At 36.7% G+C, this 17649-nt stretch overlaps 3 protein-coding genes across 3 annotated transcripts; 2 read left to right on the top strand and 1 right to left on the bottom strand.

The window, feature by feature from the left end:
• The first annotated feature begins 425 nt into the window (after window positions 1-425).
• On the top strand, window positions 426-2864 carry LOC145223443 (protein unc-93 homolog A-like). The gene is made up of 5 exons (XM_080089868.1): window positions 426-896; window positions 1383-1550; window positions 1849-2083; window positions 2596-2763; window positions 2821-2864. The coding sequence occupies exons 1-5, from the start codon at window positions 426-428 to the stop codon at window positions 2862-2864; spliced, it is 1086 nt and encodes a 361-aa protein (XP_079945994.1).
• Window positions 2865-4234: 1370 nt separating this feature from the next.
• On the bottom strand, window positions 4235-5729 carry LOC145222801 (uncharacterized). Its single transcript, XM_080089011.1, has 3 exons — window positions 5460-5729; window positions 5129-5317; window positions 4235-4875 (listed from the first exon to the last, which is right to left on the bottom strand). The coding sequence occupies exons 1-3, from the start codon at window positions 5689-5691 to the stop codon at window positions 4235-4237; spliced, it is 1062 nt and encodes a 353-aa protein (XP_079945137.1). The 5' UTR covers window positions 5692-5729.
• Window positions 5730-7307: 1578 nt separating this feature from the next.
• Window positions 7308-16507, top strand: LOC145222774 (MICOS complex subunit MIC60-like). The gene is made up of 17 exons (XM_080088975.1): window positions 7308-7451; window positions 7531-7598; window positions 7917-8072; window positions 8146-8333; window positions 9128-9241; window positions 10019-10186; window positions 10256-10393; window positions 10849-10951; window positions 11245-11380; window positions 11638-11773; window positions 12465-12688; window positions 13197-13342; window positions 13677-13825; window positions 14274-14410; window positions 15212-15400; window positions 15721-15885; window positions 16346-16507. The coding sequence occupies exons 1-17, from the start codon at window positions 7413-7415 to the stop codon at window positions 16457-16459; spliced, it is 2370 nt and encodes a 789-aa protein (XP_079945101.1). The 5' UTR covers window positions 7308-7412; the 3' UTR covers window positions 16460-16507.
• Window positions 16508-17649: the final 1142 nt, after the last annotated feature.

Genomic DNA, 17649 nt, shown 5'->3' with positions numbered 1-17649 from the left:
CGAAAGCACAAGATTCAACGAAATGTCTACTTTTTAGCGAATGATCATGAACGATGCTTTTCATTTTCGCAGACCCTTATTTGCTTCTTGTAGCAGCAGTTTGTGTCGGAGTAGCTGAAGGTACCATTTGGCCAGCCTATATGACTTACTGTGTCCATTTTGCACGACAATACACACGTCATGGCAGCAAACATCGTGACTTTCATAATGCTGAGTTCGTGGGATACTTCTTCTTTGCACAACGAACGGCAATGGTAAGAATTACCTTGGCGGTGCTTAAGGTGTTTTACTGGGATTACCAAAAAGCTTTTCTCTTTAATGCAACATCATGTTTGTATAAACTATTAAGGTTTGGTCGAAATGCTTTGCTTTGTTGATAATTGCCGTTCTTACCTAGCGACTTTGGTCTCATAAGCCCTGCTAACATGGTAAAACTTTATCTGAAGGCAATCAGTTACTTGTCGACGTACATTATCCTCTACGCGGGGAGATCCACCACTGTATCCGTCACAAACAGCACACTGAACATCAACGGTAGTGACATTTTTCAAGCGCGAGACCTTTCAGTTTGCGGGTCAAACGACTGTCAAGACCCAAACATCACACAACAAAATATCGTCCAGTACGTTCCGCCACAGACAGCGCTGTATGTTATGTACGGTTTAATGGCCAGCATGGTACTGGCAGCTATCATTATTCATTGCTGCTTTGTGGAAAAACCTGATGATAATCTGCAGTCGGAGGCAAAACGCGACTGCAAAATTAAGTTAGCAAAAGATGGCGTCTTGATGGTGATGAAGAGTGAAAAGCCTGAAAGCAAAGCTCCAAAGGAAACGCTTTCTTTGAAAAATCAAGATGAGGTTGCAGACGAAGAAGATACAAAAGAATCATCTGGAGTAAGTTTTCACTGAATTTAGTAAAGGACTAATCCGAATTTTCGTGGAGACTGCTTTCTTTGCTTCAAATGACAGATAAACTGTTCGTATAGTAAATGACAGATAAACTGTTCGTTTTATATCACAAGTTACGAAAGATTCTAAATACACTGTTAATTTTATTAAACTCTTAAGTGACCTGTTATTTTGTTAAAGTCTGCTTGAAGATTGTTTTAAATAAGGTGCTGGTAATGTAATTCTAACTTCAAAATAATAAGCTGCTATAACAACCACGTGCATGCATACCTTATTATGCAACCTTCTATAATAATAGAATAATTTTAGCCCGACCCTCACAACATAGTTTTCATCATAGCAACCTCATAAAAACGACTGCTTCGTATTAGCTCTTATGGGAGAAAGCAAAAACCGTTAGTCTGGATTTCCGTAACATAACTGTTTGGCTTGCATACAATCACCGAAAAATATCGTTTGATTATTTTTAAGGGAAATTTCCAACTAGCCGTTACATCATTGAGGGAAACTATTCAGCAAATGTTTCGACCAAAGCAGCTTCTTCTTACTCCTTTCTCACTCTATTGTGGAGTTGTCTTGTCGTTCATATTTTCTGAACTTCCCCGGGCTTATGCATCTTGCATCCTCGGAGTCCACCAGGTAGAAATCACGACCATAAGCATTTTAAAAATAATCGATTGATTTGCATTTACATTCGTAATAATTTCCCAGCGCTGAATTAAATAAGTCATCTTTGTTGAGTTACTAATTCAACAAAAGTTATAAAACTACTTACATATCACATCATATCATTAGTCATTACTTGTTCTTAGTGATTTCAATTTAGTCAGTTTGTGACTTGTTTTGACCACGTGCTCGGTCAAAAATCCCAACTTATAAAACAAAACGCAACAGGGGTAAATAAATGATAAAGTAAATATTCTCAACATCTCTACAGGTTGGACTCTGCCTTCTTGTATTTAGCGTTGTAGACGCTTTTGTGTCGTTTTTCATTGGTCGAATTTCGGCTAGGACTGGTAGAAGAATTCCGCTGGGTGTCGCTATGTGTATTGATATTGTAAGCGGAATGCTCTGGCTTCTATGGATTCCAACTCAATCCACAACTTGGGTGGTTTATGTTTTGTTTGTTTTAGTAGGCATTGCCAACGGAATACGAATGACAATGAATTCTGGTAAGCATTCATTGCTTGCAAAATGTTCTGTAGTGGTTACGAAAATTGCCAAAAGTTTAACTTGCGTTTAAAGAAAATGTGAGTGGTAATGGAACCAAACGGGAAAAAATCTAAATTAAGAACCTCAACAAATTATAAAAAAAGTCACGAAATTGCCATTGACATTGTACGAAACGTATTAATTTAATTATTAAAACGTTTTGACAAAACTGCTTGACAATCATTATTTTACTGATTATAACAAACCACCTGCACTTATTTTCATCAAAGCCCCCATAAATTTGGTTTCAAACAAAGCCCCTATAGGTTTTGGTAATTTCTTGAAACATGGAACACCAAGCAAAATATCCCGCAATAACCATGTAAAGCTGGTTCAACTATAACTTAAAAGCGCTTGAAGCTTTTTGCATTTCCGGATGTATGCAACCACCTTGTGAGTTTGGGAACAACTGCATTAACATTTTGTCAAGAATGAAAGTTGTTTTTTACCAATATCTACTCAATCTTTACAGACACGCACGCCATCTACTTTCCCGAAAACCAACAAAAAGCTTACGTTGTTTGGTCGTTCTGGTATTTACTCGGTTACGCTCTTCAATTCGGCTGGAGCACTAGGGTGTGCGTAAGATTTAAGGTGTACGTTCAACTTGCTTTGCTCTTCGTTACTGCCACGTGTATAGGTGAGTGACCAGGAACGCTTATGATATTTTTGAAACTTGAATTAAGATTTTTTACAGGTGTTGCTGAAATTCTTTTTTCAAGAAGATTAAAGAAGTATTAATTTCAGAAACACTGCTGCAAGTTTAGCTTTTCGATTATATGATATGATTTTTAGAAACATGTTGGCATATTGCGTCGCCTCATATATTACTTATTACACCGTATTCAACACAGGTAAATCAGGGTGTTTGGTGAAATTATAACACACGAGGATGCATATATCTTGTGTGTTTTTTTGCTCCTGGCGATTGCTTTTTTTGTTAACTGTTTTACGATTACAGAGTTTTTTTTTGCATTCCAAAATTATCGCTTTAAATTTGCGAATGAAATGAGAACAAATAAGTAGTTTTATTCAGATTAAAACATTTGCTTAAAAAATATAATTTAATGCACCACAACGTGTGAAGTCGAAACATTGTCACACAATCAGAATAATTAGGATATGTTCACAATTCACAAATATTTCCATTTTCAAATGCGACATTGCTAATTTATTTAGGAGAATAATTACCTAAAGCCTAAGCAAATGAATAGCGTGTTTTCATCTAAGTTTTCCAACGAAAGAGTTTTCAGCCCACTACAAGTAATAGAAAAGTGTCGTTTTGGAAAATACAGCAATCGTACACTTACACCATCAACACCAATTATGCTAGCATGTGTTGTAAGCATATTTCAACAATGGTGGTTATGTGGGTTTTGGGGCTTGACCCTATGTCAGGGGTTCTTAACCAGGGGTACGTGCACCCCTTTGGGGTACGAAGCACCAAAGCAGGGAATACGATATGCAGTGCGAAATTAAACCCTATTTAGGCATATTTGTGAAGAATGCGTAACAATTAAATTACTTTGGTATATACTTTTGACTCATTTTGTTCAACTTGCAAGACTGTTTAAATGTATGCATTCTACACGTAAGTTATAAATACACTGAGTTTAATTCCTATTATTACAACTTTATTTACTTCCGTCGGCCATTGTAGACAGGGGGTGCGAGAAAATCTCATGAAAGCTCAAAGGGTACGAGCGCTAAAAAGGTTAAAAAAACACTGCCCTATGTGCAACAGCTAGAAACAGTTGAACGTCTCGGTCAAGAAGACAAGATAATCTGTAATAGTAATAACAAAGAAGCGAACAAACTGAAACTTTCTCTGCAATCATTTCAAGTTGTTTTCACATTAATGTGTTACCAGGAGTTATCGTCAGTAAATAAGGTGATTGAACAAAATTGAAATTCGAAACATTCAAGTATGGGCTAAACGGTACTACTGTTTAATAAACGGCCCTTTCAAAGAATGTGTTGATGGTGTAGCCATCTATGAATGTTAACATCACTATCAGACCTGAAATTTCCATGCAGACCATTGCCGAAGCCACTCTCATGTATAAATTAGTGCACGCTAAACCACGTGAGGTTTATAGTTATGCCGAGGGTTACGAATATGCAAACAAAGTTGTATCCTTAATTTCTGGCAATTGAAAATGAGTCCTTTCTACTTCTGACCGTCCTCGCTGCACCGCCTTCTCGTCGAGGTAATTGAGATTCTTTAGCCAGTTGAGAATGCGAATGGTTTTGTCCTGTTGCTGTCTGGACGCTTGTTCGCGCCCTGAGGTTGGATCAGGTTTCAGGTAAACCTCCTTCAGCGGTAGATGACTCAACGACATCACCTGTACGTCTAATTTTGATGCCAGAGCCTCACCTAGAGGAGGTGCGGCCCGACCCTTTGCGTTAAATTCACGTTTCCTAATCGCAGCAGCATCATTCAGCCCTTTGTTCAAGTCCACCGGGTTTAAAGGCACGTCTTTGGGGCTGGGCAATGAAGGGACGGAGCGTTTACCTTTAAGATCAAGTTTTGGTGGAGCTGCCGCTACTGGTGCTGTTTGAAGGGGATGATTTTCCCTTTCTTGCGACGGGGAAGGAGAGCCCGCAGCCAGGCGACTCGTTTGCTGGACTTCGTGGAGTGAAACTTCGACTCGTTTGACAACCACAGGTTTTGGGATGTGCTGACTCCCGGACTCGACGTAACCTCCGGATCTTCGTTGTTGTTGTTGCATGGATCGATTGTGCTTGGGTGCTAAAATACAAAACAACGTTTTACTTCAACCAGACTATATCAGTAAATAAACAGGTATATTCAATAGATGACCCAAAGTATGACACATTTTCCCACGATCCAATAGCGCATTTTTTAAAAGTTGTTGTTCAATTCAAAGCTGTTTTATTGAGATGTTTTATATATTCTGTCTTGATAAAGGTGAGAAAAAGTCCTTATTACCATCCGAACTGTAATAAGCATATATATAGTAGTAAAGATTTGAGCCACATACCTGGGACCACTGATAATTGTGGGAGTTGTTGACTGTTGTGCTTCCGGCTAGTGAGGGATTTTGATCGAACCTGGGTGAAAATATGCATGTCGGATCCAGCACCGTAGAAGGCGGCCATTGGGAATCCAGTGCGCATGCGCGAACTCCTATAGTATCTGGGTGTGTAGCTAGAATCGGATCTGTAGTTGCCTGATAATGAGAAAATCTTTCAGTTATGTTTTAAATGTGTTTTTTGTTGAGTTAAATCCCATATAGAACCATGGCATCAATCTAAATCATTAAACAAGAGGTCAAACAACAAACCAAATGGTTTAACTGAGAAATAACTAACCATGGCTGGTGTGAGTTTGATTGGGTGCGAGTTCAGCAAAGTCTGGGCTGGCGGTTTTATATGGCAAATGTACTGCTTCTTTTTTCAACGTGTTGTTGTAACGTGCAGAATGGTGGGATTGAGCGTAGGTTGGCTGACCACTTGGTCCTCCAGGAAGAGGGATACGGATTGATGGCTGGTGCTGGGCGAGTGCAGAATATCCTCTGTTGTCACTGCTTGGTCCGGTATGCATCAGGAATTCGGCGAATGCGCGGTCAAGACGTCAAATCTAACACAAACGTATATTACAATAAACAGCGAATGTTGAAGAATTCTATCGACTTGTTTTAACGTTTTACTGGTGAACAAAACTCCTGTGACTCGTTTTGTACTGTGGGGTCTCGGCCACAACATTATTCTTACTCCAGCGTGTGTATCAAATCACTATGTTTTACCTTTATAACCAAAGTAAGCGACTACGATTTAAGCTATCTACTCTCACTTATACAGGCTAAACGTCTACGCATGACGACAAGCCCACTATTTTGTCTGAATTCTTTCCCTACCTCAAAAAACTTATGACGTATTTATCAGTACAGTCATATAGAGTTTTTACCATTACAGCAATTTGAACTCACGCAAACTCTTGCTGTTACAAAGTTATTTTCATGAAAATGTTTACCTTTCATCAGCAGCACAGTGCCACAAACAGCTGCTGTTAACGAAGACTGGCAATCATAATAATCTGCGACGCAGAGAGAACGCAATTGAACCTAGGCATATGTCCCTTACCTTGACAACCCTTTCCATGTGTTTTGATAACCCCTGGGGTTCAACCGATCAGGGAGACAATTCAAGGCTCCAAAACGAACAAAACGGTGTATTCTACCACTGTATAAATCGTCGTAAAATGCAAAGATTTCACTTGAGCACTCCAAACTGATTAAACTGTGTTCCCTGTTTTTGGAAACACGTATTAAACTGCCGGGTCTCAAATAAAATTGCCTTATGTGATATCAAGCACGCGACCTGGGATCGCTAAACATACTGACAAAAGGATAAATGATTTTGTACACAGCGGAGATAGTAGTTGCTACGGATATTGTTTCACTACCTATTGATGGAAGCTTCCCTGCTCATGTTCGAAACGCAACGCGATACGTTGTGACCTCCAAGAATTAAAAGTGTGACATAAACGCTGCTGGGGAGCTATTCACTTTCACGCAGAAATACCTGAAACAACCCCCTGAAAAGTCTATGAATCTTTCCATGTTTGGGTAATGGTGCAAGAATAAAATTTCTGTATTGCAGATTATTCGCACCACTCTTCCGCGTTACCTATGCTGACAGCGTTTTTTTTTAAATTATTTCTGGCTATAACTGGTGACAGTTGTTTCTTTCATTGATGACAGAGTGCGGTTGCCTCCAAAAACATGTAATGGCAGAAATAAACGTTAAACATAAATAAGCCTATAAATAAGCCTAAGGGTTACTGTTTCTATGGTGAGACCCATTTGTGGCATTGGTATTGGGCAATCCAAGACCAAATGGCAGCGGCCCACCAGGCAAATAAAGCATAATTTTTTTATCAAATCACATCGCAGTTTATGTGACTATTCCGAAGAAAACGTTGATGTTTGTTGATCACCGAAGGATGTTCAGTTCTATATTACAAAAATATTACACTGTTTCTGCACATGTGGGTGCAATGCCGAGGAGCGATGGCCATCAGCAAAAAGGCTTTAACACTAGACATTCGTGTTTAGAGTTTAACGTGATTTTTCCAATTGTATGAAAGTTCCACACAAAAACAATTTTGTGGCCCTAATTTCTAGGATAAAATCGGTTACTGTTACGCTTGGTTGCGTTTGCATGTCACTTGCTGAATTCTGAAAGTTAGCTAATAGCTTGGATTTAAAGTTTCTAATGTTGTTTAACTTTTGAGGAAGTGTTGTAACACTATTATAATTTCCAATGTTGCGTTTAGGACAAAAGGCAGCCTCACGTTTGCAGGTAAACACTACTTTTTTTTTATCTGTTACGGGTTGTTTTATGCCTCAAAACAAAAAAAACGGTTTTTATTTTACTACAGAATGAGGTGCAAGCCAATTGGATAAGAAGTGGTCGACGGACACTTTCTGACTCACAAACCTCAGCAGGGTATTACAATAATTACAGAATCTATTCTTAATTTTAATAAAATAAGTATAGAAACTTTATATCACTGCTTGTAGCTTTGTCAAATGAGTTTATAAACCCATAGCCAGTGGTGAGATTCAGTCAGTTGGCACCGGTTCTATAGAACCATCTCACGAAATTTTATGAAATCAGTAAACTGGTTAGCATTACTGGGACTGTCAATTGACTTTTTGTGACAGAACATGCTGCAGTCGTTGTTACAAAAATTATGACCAATAGCCTTTTATAACTGAGTGCCTAAACATATGTCAAATATTTTGTACACATCTTATTTTACAGGTTGACAAGGAGCATCATTGTTGGAGGTGGTTTATTTGCTTGTGCCTGTGGAGGAACTGTTGCCTATGCGAAAGTCAGTGCAGACTTCAGAAAAAATGTAGAAAAAAATGCGCCCCCAATTGCAACAGTGTTTGACATGGTTTTAGGGCCAAGCAGGTATTATGTTGTCCTCTTGAAATAATTTTCTTTAAAATCATAGTTTTTAGTTAAAATTTGTGATGCCTTTCAGAACTGAAATAAAAGACAAGATACCATCCGATGCCTTTAAATCTAAAATTAAAACCAAAAGTGTTGATCCACTCAAAGCTCCACTTAAAGATTCTCGCAAAGTTTTGGAAACAACAGAACCATCCAATGCTGTGGAAGCTACAACACCACCTAATGTTCCTGCTCCTGAAATAACTGCACCAACTCCAGGTTTGTTATGTTGTTTTAACTTGGGTAGGACTTTCAGCTAACAAATGTACTGTTTTACCTATTCTTGGCTTTGGGTGATGCACACTAGAGAATTTCTCGAGAAATCTCGAAAAAATTGAGTCTCGATTCTCGAGAAATAAATTAAAATTTCTCGAGAAAAATTATGTCATGTATCTTAAACATAAAGTAAATGCGACACATCTTATGTGTATTTTTGTATTTTTCGTTTCAACTCGCCTCTAGAGCGGACTGGGCACATAACTTTCTTATTTTGCTTCCATAACAGCGATTTTTAGCGTGCGTTGCCTCCAAACTTTCACCTTTCCCAGGCAGTAGGCTAGTCCCGCCTGGTTGCGTTAAATCTATAACAGTCGCTTCGTTTTTTGCTCATTTGATAGCGAATCACTACTTGCGATCGCTACTAGAAGCGAAAAAACGTACAATCGGACATTTGTTTGTTTGTTTTTGTTAGAAAATCGGCTTAAATAAAAATTTCGAGACTCTCGAGATTCTCGAGAAATGGATTTTTAATTTCTCGAGAAACGAAAAAGTCGAGAAATAGAGGAATCCTAATGCACACCCACAAATAGCCAAATTGTGTTGATGTTTTTTTGTGATTGGCCCTGATTTTGGTGCTTACATCAGACACTTTTATATGAAAAAATACACATTCTGGTTTTTGTTTGTTTATTCCGATACTGTAATTTGGATCAGTTACTTTGACATATGCTGTGCATCAATCACATAAAATCACACTTTTTTGTAGTATCTGTATTTACCAATTATTTTTGCAGCTGAACAACAGGGTGAAGAAAACCAATCATTATTAATACAAAATATGCAAAACAATGAGAAATTACCAAGTGATGAAGCAAAGCCAGCTGATCAAGAAGAAAATCAAGTTTCTGGTAAAAGTATTTTTGTTTTCTTATTTCCAAAAATAACTGACTGTGTAAGACAACATGCAAATATTTAAAACATACAATTTTTAAAGCAAACCAATGTACACAGTGCTCAAGGATAGGTTGTTTATATATATTTGCTAGTTTTGCCAAAAGGTAACTATATGTGCACACATAATTAAACAACTCCCCCCCCCCAATAGTTTACTTTGGTAATCCCTTTTTTGGTACCGAATTGCTTTAGTTACTTTGTACAATTAGATATATATCTGTTGAGGGGTTTAGTGAAGATCACACTCATAATGGATTAGTTGCCATGCTGCAACTAGATATTGGTTGGCAGGAAACTTTAAATGGCAAATGTATCATACATATAGAATCAGAAATGGTTGTTGGGAATTTTTTCTGTGCGTATGAAGTTTAATTAAGAGGTCATGCACAGGTTATGAATTGGAGGAAACAATTTCAATTCTACAAAGATTTACCACAAAATGATTATACACTAACTAACATTTGACTTATTGTGTATATTTTTGCAATTATATTTTTATATTTTTTAACAATACTGGTGCTGTACCGGGGTTGTGGATCTGTAAATGTGCGTACAACACATCAATAAATAAAAAATCCTTTCGTAAAAAATATAACTACAAAAAGCGTGTATTCAGTGAAGAATGAACATACACTATTGTGCATTTGTTTTGTTTTTAACACTAAAAATAAGTTTTCTGAGAAATGACTCTTTTGAGATGTTTTATTTTCAAACATACAATCCTGTTTCAGATGTCAAGCCAACACAAATTGAGGAGGTTACCACTCAAAAGGAGCAACAGTCATCAAACATACAAACAAGTAATGTTGAAACAGAGAAAAATGATCAACAACAGTTAAGTCTTAAGACTGAGGAAAGAATCCTGCAACAAGAAGTTGAAGAAATTGCTGATGCAGCTGGTATAAATTAATTAACAAAATAACTCAATTTTTGTTGCTACATTACATGACCAAAATTTGGTATTTTAGCAACCTCAGCTATCCTGGATGATTTGCTGAATGCTTGTTCCATCGCTTGTTCTAATGCAATTTTATTGAATGTGAATGCAGCAAATGCAATTGCACTTCATTCATCACTTCTACGGACAGCAAATGATGACTTTGCAGGTAACCTGGTTTGATTCTATGACTTTTTCCAACTAACTTTCTTTTTCCAAGTTATTACTCATTACCGTGTATCTAAAAGCTTTTACAACATATAATAATGTTTAGGTTTTTATTGTAAACATGTACAAAAGTTATGAAAAACATATTATCTTGAACACTTGTTTATCATTCACCCTTTTGAAACTGCAATCAGTTCAAAAAATGAGATTACGAGTTTAAAAGGCATGTCTGCCTCCTCAAATTCGAATTTTTCTTATTTTAACGTTAATTGCAATGATTGATTTGTAAGCTTTCAGTGCACTATCTTATCAATGTGTTACTTTTTCCCTAAACGCAAATTTATTTAAAACCACGAAGTATCCCAGATTTCCAAATGAGATTTTCAATAAATTGGTTGTCCACTCACCTTTGTTATGTGGGTGTATTTTTTTAACCAATTTAAACCACTATTTCAGCCAGTGCAACAGAGAAGAGCTTACAATGGGAAGATGTGGCTCATGCTCGAGATGACATGAACAAAGCACAAATTGAGGCAGAGGCATCTTTTCGTAATGCAATGTATGTAGTTTAAATGTATTCTACATATCTATGTGTTTGTTTTAACAGATCCAAAGGCAAACTAGTTTTGTTGTAATCAGAAACTTATGAGGAAATACCCTACTCTATGCAAAATCCTAAAAATTCACCTCCATTTTATTACATTGAAAATATGTAAACAACCTATACCCCCGGTTTACAACAGCAATTTTCCATTTGATAAAGATTACCATGAGTGTTTATTAGCTTAGTTACTAAGTTAAACTTATTTTGTGCCTTTATGTTTAAATTTTATAATTCAAATTCCTGCACAGTGAGGAACTGGCAAAAATCAAACATGTGTTGCAAGAAACAAATTGTGAAAACAACCATGATTTAGGACAAAGGGTTGTTGACATCGGCAGAGATTGCATGAACATGTCACATGACCTGGAAGAGGCAAAAGCAAGGGTAATGCCGTGTAAAAAACTATGTGCTTCTCAGAGTCAAAATAGATTTGAAATAATTTCTGACATATTTTAAATTTTATTTGGCTGATTGTTAAAAACCCAAACACACATATTGATTGATATGCTGTATTGTGACTTTGGATAACACTGATATTGAAATGTTTTTTATTTTAAACATTTATCGCTTTGTTGTATGCATTTTTTAAAACCTTGCAATTGATATTGTAGTTGAAGACCTAAAGGTGGTTGTTAATACAGGTACAAGGTAAAGTTTTGGAAGCAGATGTGCTAAAACGATACCTTGAAGACATCGAAAAAATGAAAGAAAAATTTCAAAATGAATTTGAATCATCATTACCTACTATCAGCACAGAACCAGAGTGGAAGCGAACTGGTGAGTATTATATTTTTACTTTTCTTCACAAAGATATGGCAGATAAAATCACCCCCACGTTTCTTTAACACTTTAATCCATGGCTTCTTACCTTGTTTCTGCATTGAAGCTATTTTAACAGACTGTGTCAAAATGATCTACCTAGTTAGTAGAATGTGATTGGCGCATTGAGCACATTTGACATTCAATTTTTTTTTCTCACTAATACTTTACCAACTAAAAACCTAAAGGAGCTAAAAAGACAGTCAAAATTGTGATAACATTAATTTCTGTGGTGCAACAAAACACATTCTATACATTCATTTATTTTTTGTATAAGTGGTGATCTTGGTAAGTAAGGACCACTTAAATCCAACAACAAATGGCTGTAATCTGACTGAATATGATTTACAGATTATGTTTGTGAAATAAATTACTTTTTTCTTTTTGTTCTGTCAAATCTGTTATGTTGCTTTTTTGTCATTTATTTACGTTCTGTCCATTTTTTCTACAATGCTTTAAAAACATGACAAAGTTTAATTGCTGCATCAACATGTTAAGAATGAGAAATATAATAGGTGTATATATAAACCCCAGGCAAAAATTGGTGTATTATTACAACTTTTTTAACAAGACTCATAAATCTCGTTTTTTCACCTGCTTTCATGTAAAAAAGTATGAACATAAATGTTATCAAATGCTCATTTTGCAGGTAAAAGAGTAAGTCAGGATGAGGAGAATGCGATGCTTCTTCACATGCAACATCGAGTGGAGGAGCTGCAGCGGGAGCTGTCGGAAGAGAGGACACTGGGAGCAGAGAGGTTGGATGAGGTTGTGTCATCAGTAAGAGCAGAGGTTGAAGATCATGTGAAGAAACTGGCGGAACTGGATCTTCACAAACGACTTGAAGAGCAGAGGTTGAATCATGAGGAACAGGTTTGTGGACATAAAACTATTGGACATTTTTGGGCATATTTTTTTTTAATTTCAAAACTATATTTTAGATCAATCACTTGACGTGGGTCTTAAGGGTTAGAGAAAATAAAAAAATACCTAATTTTTATTTAATTAAATATGCACAAAATAATTTTTGTATTGCAGTTCATAAGTTCTACAGAAAAAAACGCAATTCTGGAGTAACTGAAAGAAAATGCATGAGATCTTACACATAGTTTGCCATTGTCTGGTGATATCGATGTAACAAACTGTAATAAGAATTGGTTACTTTTGTAAAAATAAAAAGGAGACTAACCTAATTATTCGTTTGAAGCATTGCATTTAAGTGACGAAAACAATTTGGTCAGTTAAGAGCATTGTTTTGGATTTTAAACAAAAAAACTAAACCTGGCCACAATCCCTTAGTTTCTGCATGAATCCAGTATTGGATTCGTACCTGGACCAGTAGAAAGCATATCAGGTAACCAACATGAAATTCGTAACACAGGTGACGGAATTACAACGTACGCACGATGACGACATCAGACGTCAGTTGAAACGTCAGGCGTCCGCTCATGTGGAACACATGTCTGAAGCATTGTCGTACATGGAAAGACAAGCCGCCGAAAAATACGAGAAATTGATGGAAACAACGTATGTACTTTTCCTAAATTATTCTTGCAGACAAAACGTACAAACTACAAACGCCTTTTCCTCAAGCTGTGACATTTCCAAACTACACAAATAGTTGCTTTGTAAGCTTTGTAAATGTGTTAAAGTAAGTTGTTTTTTAAATTTGATACGTCCCTTAAAATAAATGCATAGAAATTCACAAAATGCATTCAACAACGTTTAAATTTCAATATTTTTGTGTCAACTCAGGATCTTTGTGGTCTACATGCTAGAGAAACTACATGCTAGAAAACCGCTCTTAAAGATGACAGCATTTGATAGAAATGACTATTTTATCAAGTTCTGTATATAACAGGATGGAAGAGCAAAAATCAGAGTTTCTTGTTATGATGGAGGCAGAACGAGCAGCAAATGAGGCCAAAACTGCATCGATAATTGATAAACATCAGTTGGAGTTGGAGATGGCGATTGCTCGTGTGAGGGGAATCGAACAAGCAGTCGATGGTAAGAAATTGATTTGTTACAAAACCAAAATAACTCATAATTTTGCAAAAACTGTCCTAATTCTTTCCTCAAACGGATTTTGTTTATTGTTTTTTTTTGTCCAGTATTTTTACCACATGAAACGTTTTTGTAAGATTTTACATTCATGTGGCGAACTTATTTTAGGTTTTTTTAAAGAGTAGACGCTTTACTTTTTTGGATTTTTTATGTCTGGCCGATTTTGTTAAAACGTTTGTATGTGACAGATATGGGCTATGTATTTGGCATTGTTGGACCCGATAGTTGTAATGGCCACTCCACCAATTCCAAAGTGTTCTATTTATTGTGTAAGCACTTTACGAACGCGCTGCAATCTATTATACAAACCCTAATCAACACAATTTGTCACGTTAGACCTTGATAATGCGTATTTGATATTCGATTTTGCAAAGGGATACATTTTTTGCAGGCAGAGCACATGTGGAAAATGTAACAAGAAAAGCTCAAGAACTGTCCCTAGCTTGTGACGCTTTGCTTCATACTATCAAGTATGGTGACAAAGGAAAGCCCGTTCCCTTGGCAACTGAACTAAAAACTGTTAAAAAGGTAGGTTTTACATTGCTTTGGCAGCATGCGTAATAATATCAGAAAAAACATGATCAGATAAAAGGTTTTTATTCCTACAAATTTCTGTAGATTTTTAGTTTTCAACAGTTTGTTCGATTAAGCTTTAGATCAGAGCTCTTCAACCAGGGTTCCGCACAACCCTTTCAGGGGTTCCGTGAACTTTAAGGGTTGGGTGGTTCGCAGCGGTTTGGTGTAGCAATTCAAACACGAATGATTCATAATATCATTGTTTCGAACAGCAATGCTCGCCTATAGTATATAGGTCCTATACCTTCTAGTTAAGCTTTGTTACACCATTGATCAATTGTGACGTAATAAATACAACCTTGTTACACTCTAGCTAAGTTGCGAGATTAATGTAGAAACGACCGATCCAAATAACATGGCAATGCGTTTTAGTGAATCGTTTAATTGAAGTCAACCTTTGTGATGTGCTTCGGATGTGAAGTAAAATGCATCTTTTTTCTTTGATGTAGCCTACTTGTATTACATTTATTAAAATTATTTTATGGGGGTTCGGCAAAGTTTGACAAAATACCTTTAAGGGTTCCCTGCCACTAAAAAGGTTGAAGAGCGCTGCTTTAGATTGCAACTTTAGCAATACATGATTAATGTAAAAAGGTTAATATAACTTCTTCTCGCAAAGAAATACCCTACCAAATCCAAATTTCGAATGCTGTCCAAACTACGTTTTTTCCTTCTGTATAATAGCAATTAATACCTTGTTTTACAGTTAATGGCTAATCTTACTGCTAGTTTTAATACTGCTTATGTGTTTAGGTTTATGACGACAACAACGCTTTGAATGTGTTTTCTGCCGCTGTTCCCACGGAGGCGGTAGAGAGAGGAGTTTACACTGAGGAAATATTGCGAGCTTCCTTTCGACGAATTGGAAAAATCTGCCGCAGGGTGTCGCTGGTGGATCAGAATCGCAATTCGCTTTTCGTTTACTTTTTGTCGTATTTAAAGGTTGGTGATTTCAACTTGAATTGTTTTACATTTTGTGTTGACTGGTTTTTGAAATATAAACTGGTCTTTTTGTCACCTCTTTTGCACTTGGCCCCTCAACACAAGGTTTTTAACTTTTATGTTTAATTTTCGACATAAAGGCCCTTTGTGGTTCGCAATCTCGTTAGGAAACTTGTTTTGAAGATTATAACATCGAAAAAGGGAAAATTTGGTATTTCCGTCACTTATCTGCCCAATGTGTACGAAATTACATACTTACATACTAGTTTTTGTAATAAAAGTCTAAAAGTCTTACCTTAATCTTTGTGTTGTCTTTCCAGTCTTTATTAACGGTGTCCAGCGCTCAACTTGCCCCACCCACCGAGATCGACCAATCAGCGCTCGACGTCTTTACAATCATTTCCTATTCAAATTACTGCCTGGATCATGGAAACCTGGAACAAGCTGCAAGATTTGTGAATCAACTTACAGGAGAACCAAGAAGGGTACGAATATTTCAATGTTAAACAAGTTTTAATTTAGCAAAACTGTAAATGAGTCCAAAACTGCGTTGCGAGGACCTCAGAACACTTTTCCAGTGCCAAATCGCTGTTAATGGTAACTTCTCCATATTTTCTTTAAGCGTCTCCCAAATTTCGAAGCCAGTTACTAATGCTACTGATTGTCGAATATATGATTTTGGTTCATTAATTTTTGATACAAACAAGGGCTCATCTAGACATAACTGGTGTCCAAACGGAGGACCGGCAAACTAAGTTTAGCACCTTATTATATTTTTCCTACGAAGGGTCTCTGTCAAAAAACGTTCATTGTGCATCTATAGACCCCGTTGGAATCCGTATTTTAAGCCAGACCAATGTGTTTTGGTGTTGCCGATTAGAAACAAAGTAGTGTTAATTTTGATATAAACACCCACACTTTAATGTCTCTGTACTTCCTGCACAGGTCGTCGAAGGTTGGTTGAAAGAGGCAAGGTTGCTGTTGGAAACAAGACAAGCCGTCGAAGCCTTAGCAACTGTATCTAAGGGACTGGTGATTGGTGCTCAACTCGAGAAATAAAGCTTTCTCTGTTGTTTGTGTGTTTAATAAATTTATGTCCCGCTTCTGCTTCATTACTTTATTTTTGAATACATAGGCCGACTGGCCTGCATGGGAAAATTAGGTTGTCTGTTGGTGAAAAACGGAAACTGATGTGTGCCTGAAAATGTAATGATTATATAGCAGGCTAGTAGGCCATTTGACGTGCGTTCCTGAAGGAGACATCTTTGACACAGATAGTTTATAGTCGCTGTGCCTTAAAACCATCAATTCGCAAATGAAAAATGCATCCTAACCGAACGCTCTCCATACTTTATAAGTGTTTCCTAATTCGAACCAGAGTTATAAGTCTGCTTCGGGCTTGCGTTTCTTCAAAAAACGGCCTTGATTTGGGCATGACTTTGTACTCGGTGTCAATATGGACCTGACCTAGTCAAACAGCCCTGCAACATCTTGTTCAAGACCAATTGGTAAACTCCCCAAAGCGTACCTTGGTATCAAAGTTAATAAAGCACTTACGAGGACATATTTAGATATGACTTACGTTTATAGTGACGTTGTTGTGGTATAATGGTTATTGTAGTTTAAATGTGATTTTTTTACGTAACAAGAAAAATGTTTTTGCAAGCGTCACTTTTTATTAAAATGGTTTCGCTGTAGCTAATTGGGGAACACGTATGTATAAACTATAAAGGACATGTAGAAGTGATTTTACTCATCACAAAAGTTGGCTTGTATTTTGCTTGTTTTCTATTCGTTGACATATGAAGTGAAATCAACCGGTTTGCCAGCGCTATAAAAGGAAGTCTCCCTGTGCCGTTGTACAAAGTATGACGTAGGCCAAACAATTTTACGACATCATTAAAAATTCGCTAACCTCGCTCAAATTGCAAAGACGACACTAAGGATATGTGCAGTTGAGTTTACATAAGAGACGTTTTGATAAGCGACCCATTTTAATTTATTACCCTATTGACACATTACGGGCAATATTTTTAAAATATCACCAATATGTCATAAAAGTCAACATTTTATACCTTCGCGTTCGACAGATATAAACAAATCGTATCATACCACGAGGACAAAGTTAAATGAGGTAATATATGCTTTGTAGGCTATATTATGTGGTATCTATAAAAACATAACCTACAAAAAAAACTCTACTCCCCCAAAATAACTTTTTACATGGTCTTTTCGAGAGTATTTTCTTC

This window comes from Phallusia mammillata, chromosome 4 (assembly GCF_965637545.1).
Source record: "Phallusia mammillata chromosome 4, kaPhaMamm4.hap1.1, whole genome shotgun sequence".
NCBI lineage: Eukaryota > Metazoa > Chordata > Ascidiacea > Phlebobranchia > Ascidiidae > Phallusia > Phallusia mammillata.
The sequence above is the reverse complement of the archived record's forward strand: the minus strand, read 5'-3'. Positions and strand labels throughout refer to the sequence as shown.